General features: G+C 32.7%; 3 protein-coding genes across 3 annotated transcripts in view; all 3 read left to right on the top strand.

Annotated features, from left to right (window-relative positions):
* The first annotated feature begins 1,644 nt into the window (after nucleotides 1-1,644).
* LOC108909017 (myrosinase 1-like) lies at nucleotides 1,645-7,968 on the top strand. The gene is made up of 7 exons (XM_018713232.1): nucleotides 1,645-1,759; nucleotides 5,987-6,666; nucleotides 6,831-6,925; nucleotides 6,996-7,292; nucleotides 7,363-7,500; nucleotides 7,557-7,663; nucleotides 7,798-7,968. The coding sequence occupies exons 1-7, from the start codon at nucleotides 1,719-1,721 to the stop codon at nucleotides 7,922-7,924; spliced, it is 1,485 nt and encodes a 494-aa protein (XP_018568748.1). The 5' UTR covers nucleotides 1,645-1,718; the 3' UTR covers nucleotides 7,925-7,968.
* Nucleotides 7,969-7,970: 2 nt separating this feature from the next.
* On the top strand, nucleotides 7,971-8,727 carry LOC108909020 (putative beta-glucosidase 9). The gene is made up of 2 exons (XM_018713236.1): nucleotides 7,971-8,245; nucleotides 8,312-8,727. The coding sequence occupies exons 1-2, from the start codon at nucleotides 8,131-8,133 to the stop codon at nucleotides 8,641-8,643; spliced, it is 447 nt and encodes a 148-aa protein (XP_018568752.1). The 5' UTR covers nucleotides 7,971-8,130; the 3' UTR covers nucleotides 8,644-8,727.
* Nucleotides 8,728-15,545: 6,818 nt separating this feature from the next.
* LOC108908972 (myrosinase 1-like) overlaps nucleotides 15,546-18,032 on the top strand; it is an 8,373-nt gene continuing 5,886 nt past the window's right edge. Inside the window, exon 1 of the mRNA XM_023454898.1 lies at nucleotides 15,546-15,608. Within this exon, the coding sequence (XP_023310666.1) occupies nucleotides 15,568-15,608 (41 nt within the window). The 5' untranslated portion in view covers nucleotides 15,546-15,567. The remainder of the gene's footprint in view (nucleotides 15,609-18,032) is intronic.

Raw genomic sequence — 18,032 nt, 5'->3', positions numbered from 1 at the left:
AGAATTTTAAGTCCCACTTGTTTTAAAATAAACTAACAAGTACCATTAATTGTCGTACCATTATTACGTACGACGCTGATAAGTTTTTTGCTAAAAATATTCGGATGTTAAGAAATACAGCACGTGATCATGATTAAATGCAACTGTTTCACTACCAATCTTCGCAATGTCATTGCGAGATTGTTCTCTTAAGAGTAATTGTCAGTGAATTTAGAGTTTTTGAAAATCTAAGCAAGTTAGAAACAGTATATTTTTAGGTACTACCCAATGAATGCGTTATGAATGTTTAAAAAATTGAGTCATTTGAGAAGAAATAGGCAAATGTCTAAAAATGAGAAAGAAATAATGTAAATTCGATTTGCAGTGTGTTGTCTCTTCATGGGCGTAGCTAGGGGGCAGGGGTGTCGACGGCCCATCCCAGAAAGCCCGGTGCCCACCCCAGAAAATAAGTCATTTCGTTAAGTCGGTGACTGCGTGGCCTTTTTTTAGGATCAAATCAAAACGTGTTCAAATTTTATATTGGTAAGTCGTTTTTCTTTAAGCCTACATAGAGTTTGTAGCTCTGGGCCAACCCCAAGCAAAGAGTGTAGCTACGCCCATGTGTCTCTTTCAAATAATTTTACCATTCCCGACAGGAAAATATGTGACGTACAAAATGAGTAAGATTTTAGCGCTAAAAATATAAATTTGATAATTCAAGTAGTAAACTGTCTCAACTAAAGGGGCGTAGTTACTTTTTAAGATTTTTCTATAAAATTTGGTAGGTATCTGAGTTATCTTAAGAAATGGAATTTTAAAAAACTTCAATGTTTCGTAACTTTTTAATGGAGCTAAATTGAAGCTTGATCTAAATCGATTTACCTTCTCAAGTTGCAGAATATGACAACGCGTTCTCATAGATTTGTAGTTTTTTTGTATCATTTAGTGAATTCGTGAAATGAATGAATTACAACCTCCTTAAATTATTTATCAATAATACACGTTCAAGTGTATACAGGGTGTCCACACTTAACTAGACAGCAATACAATAATGTGTTATAATTAGAAAATAGCATTAGAAACATTTTGGGAAGCATTGATGGCAGAACTATTCAGTGTTACCGCAAGGGTTCAGAAATGTATCGAACAAGAAGGCATCGTTTTTGAACATTTATTAACTTAACTTTATTACTGTTTATATTGTTGACGTTACTGGTTATGCATTTCATTGAAATAAATGTGAAAAACTTCAGATGCCTATTTCTTATTTATTTTTCAATTGAAGAGACTTATGTACTAATAATTTTTTCTTTTAAACTATGTAAATATATACAGGGTGTTCCATTAAAAAAAAAACATAATTTTTAAAAAATTACGAAAACGCGATGCTCAATTGTTTTTTCGATTGCACCATCGATGGAAAAAATGCTACTAGTTTGCTAATTTAATCGATTTCGTATTTCCAATAATAACGGAGTTAGCAATAGTGCGCCGATAAGTGTGGACACCCTGTAGATATACTGGCAAGCGGAACGTGTTTAAAAATATATTAAGTATGACGTACCTTCCAAAATATGGTACTTGTAGCTGTATCTCTTAAATAGATAAATTTTTAATTGCATTGAATATTTTTCCAAAATGTAAATGGATTAGTGATATATTTAGATAAGTACCTAAAGAGTATAAAAGATTAGAAATAATATAATTCGAGTAGTCCGTAACAATAACTTTACGGAATCATGAAGCTCTTCATCTTCGTTTTGTCTCTGATATCTCTGGGGTAAGTCCAATGTTTTTATAGGTACGTTTTATAACTCTCTGATTTAAATGTAAAGACTAAGGTACTAAGGAGAAAAAACATTTTTTTTCCGTAGAATATTTGATACTGATAAAAAGAAGTTAATAAAAATCTAGTAGGACGTTGTCCCATAGACAAAACTTAGAAATTTATAGTTTGCTTTAATCATAAATTAATCAAATTTATAAAAATTCATGTTACATACTTTCTTTAATCAACATTATCTGTTTTGCTTATACAAATTTTTGACTGCTAAATTTCATTTTTCTTACATAATATAAACTGAATTACTTTGACAAAAGGAACATGACGATTCGTGATTTTGTCTATTCGTTTAAGCCTAACGGATTTACGATTAATATCCAGGACAGATCCATGTATCTTAGGATCAAAAACAGACAAAATCATATAGCTATAGAATCCATCTCAAAAACGATATACAGGGTGTAAATAAATAAGTGCAAAAAAATTCGGTGGGTCAAAAACAAACATTCAATATTTATTATAGTTTCTATTAGTTTTTAATAATTTATAACAGTTTGATTTTTCACATATTTAATAAAATTATTGAATTGATTATAACAATTAAGTTGCCATTACAAATTGTCAACGTGACAGCAGCCTACTAGATAAATTACAGTTCGATAAAACTACCCTATGCCAATCACGCCGTGTAATAGATTTTAAATAGATTTTTTACCCAGAAACCGTTAATCTTGCAAAAAATTACAAGAGGCCTTTTTTGTTTAAAATGAATCAGGCTATCTCAAATGAATTTTTAAATGGTAAGGTTGTATTAAGAAATAAAAGTTACGTGTGAAATAAGTCTTAGGGGTGTTTCTTTCTATACCTTATAACCGTAAGGGAAAATCAACAAATAGTTTACTGAGTGCCTTCTCGATAGCAAGAAACGTCTATTTAATTTCATTTCTGTAATTTTTTGGTATTTCAGAAAAAAATAAAATCTACTTTTTTGGCACCCTCTTTAAGAGTCCGTCGCGCGCTTGAAATAAACCCATTTTAAGGGTTCGGCCCATAACACATATTTGGAAAACGAATAAACATAGCGGTTTAAATCAAAAACCAATCGAAAGACAAAGTGTTTTCCTACTGCTGTCTTGTAACAGTTTTTTCAAAATTGGTTTCTAATTGTTTAAATTTAAAGAGTAAACTATGCAAGAAATCGTCATATTTACAATTTATTTACGTAAAAATAAAGGCTTAAATCAAAAATTGCTTACAAGAGGGAAGTGGGTCTATCTTTTAGCTTTGCAATGATACCAAAATTATATTGATTTGATAAAAATTACTCAAAATTCTATGCTAAATCCCGAACGTCTACAACTTCAGAAACGAATATATTTTAAATGCTGCAACCACGTGTGTTTTACTCAGTGGGATGGGCTTAGAGATTGGTAATTGCGGACAGGACCGGAGTTCAAAGAAATATCTAGTCAGTGATAATCTATACGTTTTCAATTGAGAGTATTGAATTAATCGATCTTGCGGGGTTCGATTCTTTTATTTTCATTGGAAGAAGTTTTTGCATCCAATTAGATATTATATCAGAGATTGATATAAAAACTATCTTGAGTTAAAAGTTGTACGGCACAGCCAGGCAACGTTATTTCTAGCGGAAAACTAAAAAATGTATTTTTTAATAAATGTTTTTACTGCACTATCAGCGGTAATAATTAAATTTTTAATAGTAATAGTATATTTAATTTGTACAGCACAACATTTCGGCGTTTCCATCCCAGCCCATGTTTATTAAAGGAAATGCCGACAATAATCCCGTTTTCGTTTTTTGCCGTTTTTCTTGAGAAAGTATACGTTTTTTGTTTCCAAATGCACCTGGTCATACTAGTGAAATAACTCAATTATGATCGAGTGCTCGTTGATGAATATTGACGATTTTTAATTATTTTTGGTCATATTGAACTTATTCTCCGAGATTTCTATTCGGATGCCTGTTATTAAAAATGACTGCCGCTTCTTGATGAGTTTTATAATCATCTCCCACAATCAAAACTATTTAAATTTTCTCCTAAGAAGTTAACAGAGCTGCCATTTCTTGTATTTTATAAATTGTAACTAGCGTTTTGACGTTTGCTATCAAAAATTCCATTGGTTTGTCAGTGCATCTTACAGGAGAAGGTAAGGTAGTCGGATTTTTGTAATTTTTGATATTTATGGTATGTGTAGTTTGGACCTTGAATAAGAATTTTTCGAAGTAGTTCGACGCAACGTTCATAAATTACCGAGATAATCAATTTTGAAGTTTTACCTGACAGCTAAATCCACTAGCATTATGTGACCCATTTCTCAACTGGGAGCGTGGCGTAATTGGTAGCGTTCGGGACTGACAGTCACGAGATGGCTGGTTCGAGTCCGTCGCGTGACATTTTTTTTTTCAAAACGCACCATATAGTTTTTTATTATTTTTTTCATCTCGAAAATTATGAACAAACGAAATATTATAGTAAACACTTACGTATATGTAGAAATATTCTTCAAATATTTCATTAAAATGCACAATTGGTTGATAAACAATATTTATTATGAATTAACAATAAAGTTTCTTTAAAAAAAAACAAACAAGGTCAGGTAGGTTTTTTATTTTAATTTTAGTATTTGAAATTTTACGCAGTGTGGCATAAGCCAGAATGATAGTTATCATAGAAACATGGGAAGCAGAAACTTTCTATGCCCGAGCAGGTGTGTTTTTTTAATCACGACCCACACAACCTAGCTCAAAATGTTAATTAAACACTTGAAAAATATTCCTACATACAGTTATCATAATATTTCGTTTGTTCATAATTTTCGAGATAAGAAAAAAAAGAAAGGAAGCTAGATGCTTAAAAAATTTCTGCTTCCCATTTTTTTTATGATAACTACTATTCTGGCTCGTGCCACACTGCGTGTCAAATAGTAACATAAATATAAAATAAAAGAACATCCTACCTGACCTCGTTTGTTTTTTTTAATGAAATCTTATTGTTAGTTCATAATAAATATTGTTTATCAACCAATTGTGCTTTTTAATGAAATATTTGAATATTCCTACATATACATAAGTATTTATTATAATATTTCGTTTGTTCATAATTTTCGAGATGAAAAAAAATAATAAAATACCATATGGTGCGTTATGAAAAAAAAAAAAATTTCACGCGACGGACTCGAACTAGCGATATACTGACTGTCAGTTCCTAACGCTACCTATTAGGCCACGCTCCCAGTTGAGGAGTGTGTCACATCTAGTGGATTTAGCTGTCAGGTAAAACTTCAAAATCGATTATCTCGGTAAATTATGAACGTAGCGTAGAACTACTTCGAAAAATTGTTATTCAAGGTCCAAACTACACATACCATAAATATCAAAAATTACAAAAATCCGACTACCTTACCTGTTAGATTTAATGTCTATCTCTAGACGTAAATTATCAATGCTAATACGGAGAAGAGTTTGTAAAAATAACAAAATCTGTTTTTTAATGGTAAATGGATAATATTGGATACCTGACCGTAGTTTTCTATTTGGATCAACTTTAAATAACGATTGTCGATATTTTAAAAAATAAAGGTACTTTACTCTTGAGCAAAATTTACATTTTTCGACAAACCTCGTATACGACTGCAAAAAATTGAAATCTGATTATTTCATTTTGGATTTTAGGCCATGCAGAACTCTTCATCAAGAATAACTTTTTCTCATAAAACCAAAAAAGAGAAGGAGCGTTAAATTGACGTCCACGGGATGTCGGTTATTCAATTTTGTATTGCGATGAAATTTGTTTGTACAATTGCGGTACAATAATTGTATTAATTCTAAATTGACACAATTATTGAAGTAAAAATTGTAACGTTAGTTTCACGTTTAAATCAACCTAAATACGTCCACCGTAAAATCATCGTAGTGGGAGAGCGATAGTCTCCGCCTCCAGCTGTAACGCCCGTGCACCCGACCCCGCAGCGATACCTTAGCAGTGTACAGAGAACGGACTCTTAAGCGGTTGTATCTTCATAGAGGGGATGTTCAAATGAGATTTTTTTATATGAAAGACCCCATCACCTTATTTTTCAACAGGGAATCACCCCCTGAATTTTTTCGCACTTATTTATTTACACACACTGTATAAACATAAAATCAGCTGTCGCGTATTCTTTAGGTGTCTAGTTTCCTAATATCCGATTATATTTTAGATTCGCAGACGACGAGATCAATTCCCGGTACTTCCCCGAAAACTTCAAATTTGGCGTTGCCAATGCTGCCCCCCAGATCGAGGGTGGCTGGCTAGAAGACGGCAAAACCGAAACCGTCTGGGACCATTTCGCCCACACCCGTCCGGAGATGATCGTCGACCGTTCCACTCCCGACATCGCTTGCGACTCCTACCACAAATACAAAGAAGACGTGGCCATGGTGAAAGCCATGGGACTGGACTACTACCGCCTGTCCATCGCCTGGGCCAGAATCTTACCCACGGGATACCCTGACAAGATAAACCAGGCCGGAGTGCAATACTACAAGAACTTGTTTGCCGAACTGAAAGCTGTCAACGTGGAGCCCATGGTGACGCTTTACCACTGGGATCTTCCTCAATCCTTGGAGGATGAGCTTGGAGGTTGGTTGAACGAAACTGTGGCGGATCTCTTCGCGGAATACGCGAGGCTGTGCTTCGAACTCTTTAAAGACGACGTGAAGATGTGGATCACCATCAACGAACCGAAACAGGTCTGCCAGGCTGGATATGGTACTGGATTTTTTGCTCCTGGCGTAGTTTCCAATGGGGTGGGAGAGTACATCTGCACCAAAAATGTGATTTTGGCCCACGCCAAAGCCTACCACATCTACGACAACGAATTTAGGGCCGCCAGTCAAGGTAGGTTTCAGTTTCAGTTTTCATGGTTCGCTTTGTTTAGGCTGTGCAAGTTCGGTATTAACATCTAGATGTTTTGGATGTGTTTTGACCTTTTCTAAATGCAACAAATGCAAAGACAAAGAGCGTCTAGGTGTTAATACCGAACTTACCTGCAATCTTTGCAGGAAGAGTTGCTATGGTCGTCGACACGACATGGTTCGAACCCGCAAGTGACAGTGCAGAAGATCAAGAAGCGTCTGAAAGAGCCCTCCAATTCAACGTAAGAGACTTATTTTACAAATAAAACCGTAAGCGACAACTCATAAAAATAAACTCAAAAAAAATTTCAGTTGGGCCTCTACGCCAACCCTATCTTCATCGGCAATTGGCCTCAGGTGGTGATAGACAGAGTCGCACAACGCAGTGCATTGGAAGGATTTGCTACTTCTCGCCTCCCTGCCTTCACCGAAGAGGAAATCGCTTATGTCAAGGGTACCTATGATTACCTGGCGCTGAACCACTACGCTACCAATATGATTAACGCCACCTCAGACGCACCAATTGCCGATCCAGCTTATTGGAAGGATATCAGCGTCGTGACATGGAAAAAGCCAGAATGGCCTAGCGGCTCTGCTGATTGGTTTGGCGTAAGTTTCTTTCCAAAAAAAGTAACGAAAAAATTATTAAGTTTATGGGAAACGTTATTTTAACACGTAGGTTGTTCCATGGGGTTTGAGACATCTTCTTGTGTGGCTGAAGAAGACTTATGGTGATGTTGAAATCGTCATCACAGAAAATGGTCTTTCAGATACCACGGGAATAATGGAAGATGACCACAGAATATCATACTACCAGGTATATTTTAAGCACTTTTATATGTTTTTCCTACAATTTCTTTTGTTTACTTAAAGGGCTATTTGAGCGCTTGCTTGGACGCCATCTACGAAGATGGAGTCAACTTGTCGACCTACACGGCTTGGAGTATTATTGATGATTGGGAATGGACCGGAGGATACACGTAAGTAACATAAATTTAAAATAATTGCAAACAACTAAAATTATCTCACCAATGACTTATGTTATTCCGTCAGGTGCAATAAGGCGTAATACATATTATCCATGTAAATACTCGATAAGTTGATTTTGTTGCAGTTCATTCTTGGGTATGTACTACGTCAACTTCACGGATCCAGAAAGAACCAGGATTCCAAGAAAGTCTGCTAGTTGGTTCACAAACATGGTCGCCACACGTTGCCTGGTTGACACTTGTACAAAATAAAAAGTTTCATTTACTATATTTTTAAATAAAAGGGTTCAAATGTTTAAAATGTTTTTATTAAATTAAAAAAAACATCTTTATCTGATATCGCCACCGTTACAATCAATCTCTTAGATACAAGTGAAATGCGTTTATGTCATAAATGGATGGATGGTACTTTAACATACTTGAAAATTCCTCAATAATAGTAAACAGAATTTAACAGAATGATAAGAGGATTTAACATATTTATAGAAATTCAAGGAGGAAACTTCATCAGTTACTCAATACCAATCATTAAGATAACAGTTTTAATCATATTATATGCCTTCTTTCTACAAGGTAAGATGTACTAGTTTTTACTTTCCAGTATTTACCTTACTGGAAATAACACTACATGTTTCCCAGTTTGGCAGATGACCCAATCAACACTCGGTACTTCCCCAAAGACCTTAAATTGGGTGTGGCAAACGCAGCCACCCAGATCGAAGGAGACTGGAACGAGAATGGCAAGGGACTACTGGGCTCACAATTACCCAGAGAAAATTGCCGACCGCTTCACTCCCGATATCGCTTGCTACTTCTACCACAAATACAAAGAAGACGTAGCTCTGGTAAAAGCCATGGGCCTGGACTATTATCATCTTTCAATCGCTTGGTCCAGGATCTTAAAAATCCATACAAAGTTTCAGTCCCATATTTTCTACTGCGTTTATGATTGGTTGTACGTTTCCACGTAATGCTATTACTAGTGCCATCTTCAATGCCATATATTAGATAAACGCAAAATAAAATAAGTCGAACACTCAGTATACTTAGCAAGTGTTAATGGTGTTTATAGTCCTAAGTCCAGCGAAGCCGATGCAGTGGTCAAATCCGCTGATCAGCAGAAATGCTTATATAACCATCAAACGGCATGGTGGGTGCAAGAGCTCGTCTGTACTAGCAGAAAGTTATGTTGAGGAGTCTACAAAATCCGTATTTTATTATTTTCTTCCTCATAACTTAACACTGTATGAACGACATCTAGGTCAAACAATGCCATTACAGGTAACAAATGTAGGCTTTGGTATTTTTCGTAAGGAGAAATAAAGGGTTGAAAGGGGTAAGAAGGGTAGAAATCGGTTGCCGATTATTACGTTGAACACATGTGATCCCACTTCTGATATTGTAGGCATTGGTATTTTTCTTAAGGAGAAATAAAGTGTTGAAAAGGGTAAGAAGGGTAGAAATCGGTTGTCGATTATTACGTTGAAAACATGTAAATATTTGTTATTTATCTTGCGGGCGTAAATATATGTGTAATTAAAGAAAAACGTAAATACATCAGACAAACATGGCGTCTTATCTAAGCATTTTCGTACTGTTCTTGACACCCCTCCCCGGTATCACCTGTATTTGTGCAATGGATGTTAGGGGCAAACTCACGAAACACCCACCCAGAGTGCTCCGGTCTTGTGGTACAGATTAGCCTGAGGGTACCCTCCCGACTAATCCACCAGCAGCAGGTGTTAATGGTTGCAATGGGCAAACTCGCGATGCACCCCACCTGAGTACCGTGACAAAAACATCACAAGACTCACTCAAAAACATTATCCATGGATCTCTACACTATCAGTACTGACGAGCAAAACAGTAAAGTGCCTCAAATGTATAGACAACTTATTCACGTCAAATGTCATTAAACTTACTCGTAACTGACCAATCAATTGTGCAGATTTAGCACCTTAATTCATAATAGCAATTCAAAAACCGTTACTAACACAAAATAATCCTTACTAATAATCCCCAAATATCTAACCTCAATAATTTGACAACGTAAATTTATATAACATCTCTAACAATTATTATTTTCAAGATAATATAGCAATGTTCGAGAAATAGATATGCTCTACGATAAAACTTGCAATTATCTACGAGTACTAAATAATAAGAGTGCTCAGTAAGAAAACGAATTATATAAATAAACCACTATTCCAACTAAATAGGTATGCTCATTGAAAGAACTCACAATTTATATGAATAGGCTAGTGTAGTGTAGTGTAGGAAAGTACCGATGGTCTATCAGAAGTTACGTGAGAGCGATAAAGTAAGCCATAGAAATCCATGTGATAGACAAGGATGGCTATAATGAAGGCGTTTAATAGTCAACGCCCATTTCGCCCTTCCACAAATAAGATCCACTTCTTATTTTTGCTATTTAAAAAAAATGTTGATGACGTCATTACTCGAAAACAAATGACGGTTGAAAATCGCCTTTTATGCTAAAATATGTATTTTTTAAATTAAAAATCGCCCTGTTTTTTCCCAAAAAAAATTTGTTTAGTTTTTACTGAATTTATTCCATACTTTAGGCGCGTACTGTATATAAATAATATTGTGAGCGATCTTAATAGTTATAGGTACCCTCTTTTTTAATGTCGAGGAAACTAATTTATTAGTTTTATTACAAATTCATAATTACCAAAAAAAGTAGATAATTTTACGATTAAAATTAATGATACTTTTTTATCTTTTTCACATGATGCAATACGATTTTTAGGCCTTTATATCGACGAAAATTTGCATTGGAAGCATCACTGCGATAAGTTAATTATTAGCTGAAATAAATTAAAATTTCATTTTATAAATTTGCGCACGGTTTTAATACAAAATCAACTTTTAAAAATAATTTTGCAAAAATTTTAAGGTATGGTATATGTTTCTGGGCTGGTTCGGCTTCTAGTCCTACAGTATTTATTGCACAAAAAAAGGATTATTAGGTCTGTTGCTGAAATATCTTCTATGGAATCATGTAGACCTTTTTTTTAGGAAATATGTAATTTTAACGTTTAACCTCGTTGTATATTATGTATTTATGTATTTAACAATGTGCGCTCATTTATAATAAATGAAGATATTCACAGTTACAATACAGTTCATAAACATGACTTTCATATTTCATCAGTAAATCTACAAATATTTAATCGTCTCCCAGATCATTTAAAATCGGTACAAAACATTAAAAATTTTAAAAGGAAATGAAAAATTTAACTGATATATAAAGCTTTTTATTCACTGTCAGAGTACATGCAATTTTATCTGTCTAAGTGCATCAATGTCTAAAGTGTCCCGATCTGTAATCAATGTAAATTCCTAAATATTTCAAGTTACTAGTTGAATTTATAATATGTATGATCTGTCTACCATCCGTTATACCTATCCAGAACACTATATGCTGGTAATTTATTTTTATATGATAAAAATGGAATACCTGTAGAATGTTTTAACAAAATTTATAGTAAGAGTCATATTATTAAACCATTTTTTTATGTTTGAGAATTCTTTTTCTACATTATTTTTCAGCGTAGATCAAACTGTTCTTTTTAGACAGTACCTAGTTATTATCGGGAATAATTTTATTTTCCCCAACGTCTAAATATTTCATTAAAATATTTGCCTTTTCAAATGTATTTACTATTATTATTTTTTTTATTTAATAACTGTATATTATCCATGTTATTGTTTTCCACAAATTTAGTTTATCATTTTTATTTTCTTTAATCATGTTTTTGTAAAACTTCTGAATCTGTGGAAATGTAATTTTTTTGCCAATTTATATTTCTCATTTCAAATTCTATTCTTTTTATAATTAATGTAATTAATATTATTTGTAATGAAGTTGCATAATGATCTGTTAGGTCCGAGTCTATTATCAGTCGCAAACATAAATCTTTATTAATTTTAAATTTTAAAAAGATGTGAACTATACAGGTAGCCGAATTATTTTGTACACAAGTACGTTTGTTTATCATTGAAATATATTCTGCATTTTCATCACATTTCTTCATGTATCTTTATTTATATACATACACATAGCATACTCATATAGTTTGTTATGATTTGCTAAAAACTGTTGCAAATTTATAATTAAACAGATCTACATATATCTGAGGACGGACTTCTATACATATATACAAATTAAGGAAATTGTGATATTTCCAACAAATACTACTAAGTGCATGAGAGTAAGTTTGGAGTTTCTATTCGGTATATCGCAGTTAATACAATATATATAGATATTCTATATTTGTTTTAACAATATTTTTAGTTCATCTAATTTTTTGTGTATCTCATCAAAAACTAGCAGAGTTTTAAGTTCTACTTGTTTTAAAATAAACTAACAAGTACTATTCATTGTCGCACCATTGTTGCGATATTGATAACTTCTTCGCTAAAAATATTTGTTTGTTAAGAATTACAGCACGTGATTAAATGCAACTGTTTCACTTCTAGTCTTCGCAAAGTCATATAGAGCCATATAGGAATTTTTTTTTGGAAAAATCCTTACCCAAAAATCAAAATGAATGAATTACAACCTCCTTAAATTATTTACCAATAATTTAAGTGTATGGATATTGGCAAGCAAAACGTGTTTAAAAATATATGAAGTATGACGTAGGTACCTTACAAAGCATAGTACCTACTTGTGACTGTATATCGATAAAAAGATATACTTTTCATTGTATTGAATATTATTCCAAAATGTAATGGACTAGAGATATATTTAGATAAGTATTTAAAGAGTGAGTATAAAAGATTAGAAATAATATAATTCGAGTACTTTTAATAAAAAATTAATGAAATTTATAAAAAAATCATGTCACAAAGGTACTTTATTTAACCGACTTTATCTGTTCTGCTTTAACATGACTTTGCTAAATTTCAGTTTTCTTACATAATCTAATTGTCAGCTGAATAACTAAATAAGTGCGAAAAATTTCAGTGGGTAATTTCCTGTCGAAAAATAAGGTGATTCTTTCAAATAAAAAAATCTCATTTGAACATATATGGAGATACAACCGCTTAAAGAGGGTGCCAAAATATTTGTTTTTATTTTTTTTCTGAAATATCAAAAAGTGACAGGAAATTAATTATAACAATTAAGTTGCCATTACAAAATGTCAACGTGACAGCTGCTTACTAGATAAATAATTAAATAGATTTTTTGCCCAGAAATCTTGCAAAAAAATTACAAGAGGCCTTTTTCGTTTAGAATGAATCGGGCTATTTCGAATGAATTTTTAAATGGTAAAGTTGTATTAAGAAATAAAAGTTAGGTATGAAACAAGTCTTATAGGGGTTGCTTTTTCTACCCCTTACAGCCATAAGGGAAAATACACAAATTGTTTACCGAGTGTCTTCTTGGAAGCAAAAACTTAGCAGCAGTATACTTAATTTCACGTCTGTCAGTTTTTGAATAAAATTAAACAAATTAATTCAAGAAAATGTTGGAAGTTGAAATACCTGGTGACATTGTAAATTTCTTATCTTTGGGAAAAAAATTTTGCTTTTCACCTAATTGTAAAGATATTACTGTTACTAAACTTCTCTCTGACTTAGAAAATATTGACAAATGTGATAAAAATAAACATAATTATTATAGAGCACAAATTCTTAATATTTTGACAAATTTCTATCATAAACCTGTATACAGTTATCAAATGAGTTATTATCAGATGAAGGTTATTACAGAAGATTGAACAGAGATCCAACATCTACTTTACAACAAAAAAAGCTAATAAAATTGTGTCAAAATTAAAAACTAATCAGTATATTTCAATTGATATTGCGCGAAAATTAACAATTTATAATCAAACAGCACCCAAATATTATGGGCTGCCAAATATACATAACCTACCCTCTCGTTAAGACCTATAATTTCGTCAATTAATGAGTATTATATATCTGACTCTTTTACCTTTGCTGAAAATAAAGTAGGTAATACCAGATAATTATGTCATTATTAGTTTATATGTTATATCATTGTTTAAGAACATACCTTTAGAGTTAGTTATGGAAAGCCTAAGGGGACGAGTGGATTCGTTCGATAAGTTTACACAGAGATACCATTAGTAAAATTTGAAAAAATAGTAGAATTTATTTTTGATTCAACTTTTTTCTTTTTTAATCAGGAATTTTATAAACAAATTAATGGTGTACCTGTGGAACTTATATAAATCCAATTTTGACTCAATATGTAATGGATGATTTATTAGATAAGTGTATGCCAAAATTAAATTTTAACATGCCTCTTTTAAAGAAATACGTGGATGACATAATCGGTGTTGTACCACAAAATGGAATACAGCATATTTTAAACATTTTTAATGAATGTGATGAACATATTCAGTTCACTATTGAAACAGAAACAGATAATAGTGTACCTTTTCTCGATACGAGACTAATTAGGACACTAAATAACATGATTATACTAGACTGGTAGGTACATAAAACCAACTAGTAGCCAACAATTTATGAATTATTACTCAAAACATACGAAGAAAATGAAAATAAATTTGGTGTTGGCAATGAAAACAAGAATACAAAGAATCAGCCATCCTAGTCTAGTGGATAAACATTTAAGAGTACTTTACATTTTTTTTAATTCTTACCCACGGTTTTGTTTGAAAAGATTAATTTTTATTACGAGTAATCAACATACTGGAATTAATCCCACAATTTTTTATAACGGCCTTATTAGTTCCTCATTCAACTTGTGTTCAGCAATTATGTTTGTCTTGTAGAAATGTACTAAAAAAACGTGACTTGGATGTTTTCGCTCGAATTATGGTACGAGGGAAAGTTGCAAAAATGTAAGGAATCACTTTTTCAATATAATGAACTGAAATTTTTTCATATTCGGGCTAATCTTTTAGAGGGAAATAATTTTTCTTTAAACATTTTTCCCTAGGGTTAAAAATAAGGGTAGGTACTTTACTCTCGGGCCGATTTGCAGTTTTTGTCTGCACCTCGTATATAATAAACGTTTATGAAGTTCGATAGGCGCTATTTTGATTTGACGACATGCAGAGACAACTGACAATCGAAGGAATCTATTAAATTTATACATAAAGTTTTTTCCCATATGGTGCAAACTTTTTGGATAGCGCTGTATATATACAGGCCGTCTACTATAAGAAGGTCACTCCTATGGATCTGGCTTAATACACGACGCACGTCGAAAATCTTCATACGTTTTTTTGTTACATTTTTTGAGGCCCTTATGCCCGTGAAAACAATTTTGAGATCCATGGCCAACTTTGTGAGCAATCATAAAAAAACGGAAAAGTACCGAAAGTTTAGGGTCGTCTAACTTTTTTATTTTAAGAGATAGAGAAATCTTACATTAATAAAGATGTCTTCAAAGCAGGCTGTGGCTACAAAAAATTGCTTGTTTTTTCCTCTTTCAAGCGATATACTACATGTTGCCTTTATCTTTTATATTTAATATTTAATTTTATTTAATATATTTATCTTTTATATTAAAAAAAAATGTTTAGTGTTTTTATTAGATTAATAAAATAACATATTTATCTGTTACCGTCACAGTTACAATCAATCTCTTAAATACTGCAAGTCACTACTATAAAGAAAACATGATCTTTTCCCAAAATTATAGATTAAACTGTACATACTAGATCATACTCCAATGAGAATCAAAAGATAAGTCAATATCAGCTAATTCAAGTGAATTGCTTTTATGTCATAAATAGGTAGATGGTACTTTAACATCCTTGAAAATTTTTTAATAATAGTAAATAGAATTTAACAGAATGATAAGAGGATTTAACATATTTATAGAAGCTTAGGGAGGAAACTGCATTAGTTAGTCGATACTAATCATGAAGGCAACAGTTTTAATCGTATGCCTTCTCTCTACGAGGTAAGATATACTAGTTTTTACTTTCCAATATTTGCCTTACTAGAAATAACGCTACATGTTTCTCAGTTTGGCAGATGACCCAATCAATACCAGGCACTTTCCCCAAGACTTCAAATTCGGTGTGGCAAACGCAGCCCCCCAGATCGAAGGAGCCTGGAACGAGGATGGCAAGGGAGAAACCATCTGGGACTACTGGGCCCACAATTACCCCGAGAAAATTGCCGACAGCTCCACTCCAGAAATCGCTAGCGACTCCTACCACAAATACAAAGAAGACGTAGCTCTGGTAAAAGCCATGGGCCTGGANTTAATTATTTTTGGTCATATTGAACTTATTCTCGTATACGAGATTTCTATTCGGATGCCTGTTATTAAAAATCACTGCCGCTTCTTGGTGAGTTTTATAATCATCTCCCACAATCAAAACTATTTAAATTTTCTCCTAAGAAGTTAACAGAGTTGCCATTTCTTGTTTTTTATAAATTGTAACTAGCGTTTTGACGTTTGCTATCAAAAATTCCATTGGTTTGTCAGTGCATTTTACAGGAGAAGGTAAAGTAGTCAGATTTTTGTTTTTTTTTTATATTTATGGTACGTGTAGTTTGGACCTTGAATAAGAATTTTTCGAAGTAGTTCGACGCAACGTTCATAAATTACCAAGATAATCGATTTTGAAGTTTTACCTAACAGCTAAATCCACTAAATGTGACACATTCTTCAACTGGGAGCGTGGCATAATCGGTAGCATTCGAGACTGACAGTAACGAGATCGCTGGTTCGAGTCCGTCGCGCGACATTTTTTTTTAAACGGCCATATGGTTTTTTATTATTTTTTTCATCTCGAAAATTATGAACAAACGAAATATTATAATAAACGCTTATGTATATGTAGGAATGTTCTTAAAATATTTTATTAAAATGCACAATTGGTTGATAAACAATATTTATTATGAATTAACAATAAAGTTTCTTTAAAAAAACAAACGAGCTCAGGTAGGTTTTTTTATTTTAATTTTAGTATTTGACATTTTACGCAGTGTGGCATAAGCCAGATTGAAAGTTATCATAGAAACATGGGAAGCAGAAACTTTTTATGCTCGAGCAGGTGTGTTTTTTTAAACACGGTGGACGACCCACACAACCTAGCTCAAAATGTTAATTAAACACTTGAAGAATATTCCTACATACAGTTCTCATAATATTTCGTTTGTTCATAATTTTTGAGATCAGAAAAATAAAAAGAAAGGAAGCTAGATGCTTAAAAAATTTATGCTTCCCATTTTTTTATGATAACTACTATTCTGGCTCGTGCCACTCTGCGTAAAATGTCAAATAGTAACATGAATATAAAATAAAAGAACATCCTACCTGACCTCGTTTTTTTTATAAATAATTTATAATAATAATAAATAATCTTATTGTTAGTTCATAATAAATACTGTTTATCAAACAATTGTGCATTTAATGAAATATTTGAAGAATATTCCTACATATACATAAGTATTTATTATAATATTTCGTTTGTTCATAATCTTCGAGATGAAAAAAATAATAAAATACCATATGATGCGCTATGAAAAAAAAAGGAATGTCACGCGACGGACTCGAGCCACCGATCTCGTGACTGTCAGTTCCTAACGCTACCTATTAGGCCACGCTCCCAGTTGAAGAATGTGTCACATCTAGTGGATTTAGCGGTCAGGTAAAACTTCAAAATCGATTATCTCTGTAATTTATAAACGTTGCGTCGAACTACTTCGAAAAATTCTTATTCAAGGTCCAAACTACACGTACCATAAATATCAAAAATTACAAAAATCCGACTACCTTACCTGTTAGATTTAATGTCTATCTCTAGACGTAAATTATCAATGCTAATACGGAGAAGAGTTTGTAAAAATAACAAAATCTGTTTTTTAATGGTAAATGGATAATATTGGATACCTGACCGTAGTTTTCTATTTGGATCAACTTTAAATAACGATTGTCGATATTTTAAAAAATAAAGGTACTTTACTCTTGAGCAAAATTTACATTTTTCGACAAACCTCGTATACGACTGCAAAAAATTGAAATCTGATTATTTCATTTTGGATTTTAGGCCATGCAGAACTCTTCATCAAGAATAACTTTTTCTCATAAAACCAAAAAAGAGAAGGAGCGTTAAATTGACGTCCACGGGATGTCGGTTATTCAATTTTGTATTGCGATGAAATTTGTTTGTACAATTGCGGTACAATAATTGTATTAATTCTAAATTGACACAATTATTGAAGTAAAAATTGTAACGTTAGTGGCTCGTTTAAATCAATCTAAATACGTCCACTGTAAAATCATCGTAGTGGGAGAGCGATAGTCTCCGCCTCCAGCTGTAACGCCCGTGCACCCGACCCCGCAGCGATACCTTAGCAGTGTACAGAGAAC

The sequence above is a fragment of the Anoplophora glabripennis genome, unplaced genomic scaffold (assembly GCF_000390285.2).
Source record: "Anoplophora glabripennis isolate ALB-LARVAE unplaced genomic scaffold, Agla_2.0 scaffold72, whole genome shotgun sequence".
Classification (NCBI taxonomy): Eukaryota; Metazoa; Arthropoda; class Insecta; order Coleoptera; family Cerambycidae; genus Anoplophora; species Anoplophora glabripennis.
The sequence above is the reverse complement of the archived record's forward strand: the minus strand, read 5'-3'. Positions and strand labels throughout refer to the sequence as shown.

Bases quoted from the DNA above. Each gene is read 5' to 3' on its own strand.
- LOC108909017 (XM_018713232.1), top strand. From the start codon at position 1,719: ATGAAGCTCTTCATCTTCGTTTTGTCTCTGATATCTCTGGG. The intron at 6,926-6,995 runs GTAAGAGACTTA...AAAAAATTTCAG, and splicing joins AAAGAGCCCTCCAATTCAAC to TTGGGCCTCTACGCCAACCC. The intron at 7,501-7,556 runs GTATATTTTAAG...GTTTACTTAAAG, and splicing joins ACAGAATATCATACTACCAG to GGCTATTTGAGCGCTTGCTT.
- LOC108909020 (XM_018713236.1), top strand. From the start codon at position 8,131: ATGATAAGAGGATTTAACATATTTATAGAAATTCAAGGAGGAAACTTC. The intron at 8,246-8,311 runs GTAAGATGTACT...CATGTTTCCCAG, and splicing joins ATATGCCTTCTTTCTACAAG to TTTGGCAGATGACCCAATCA.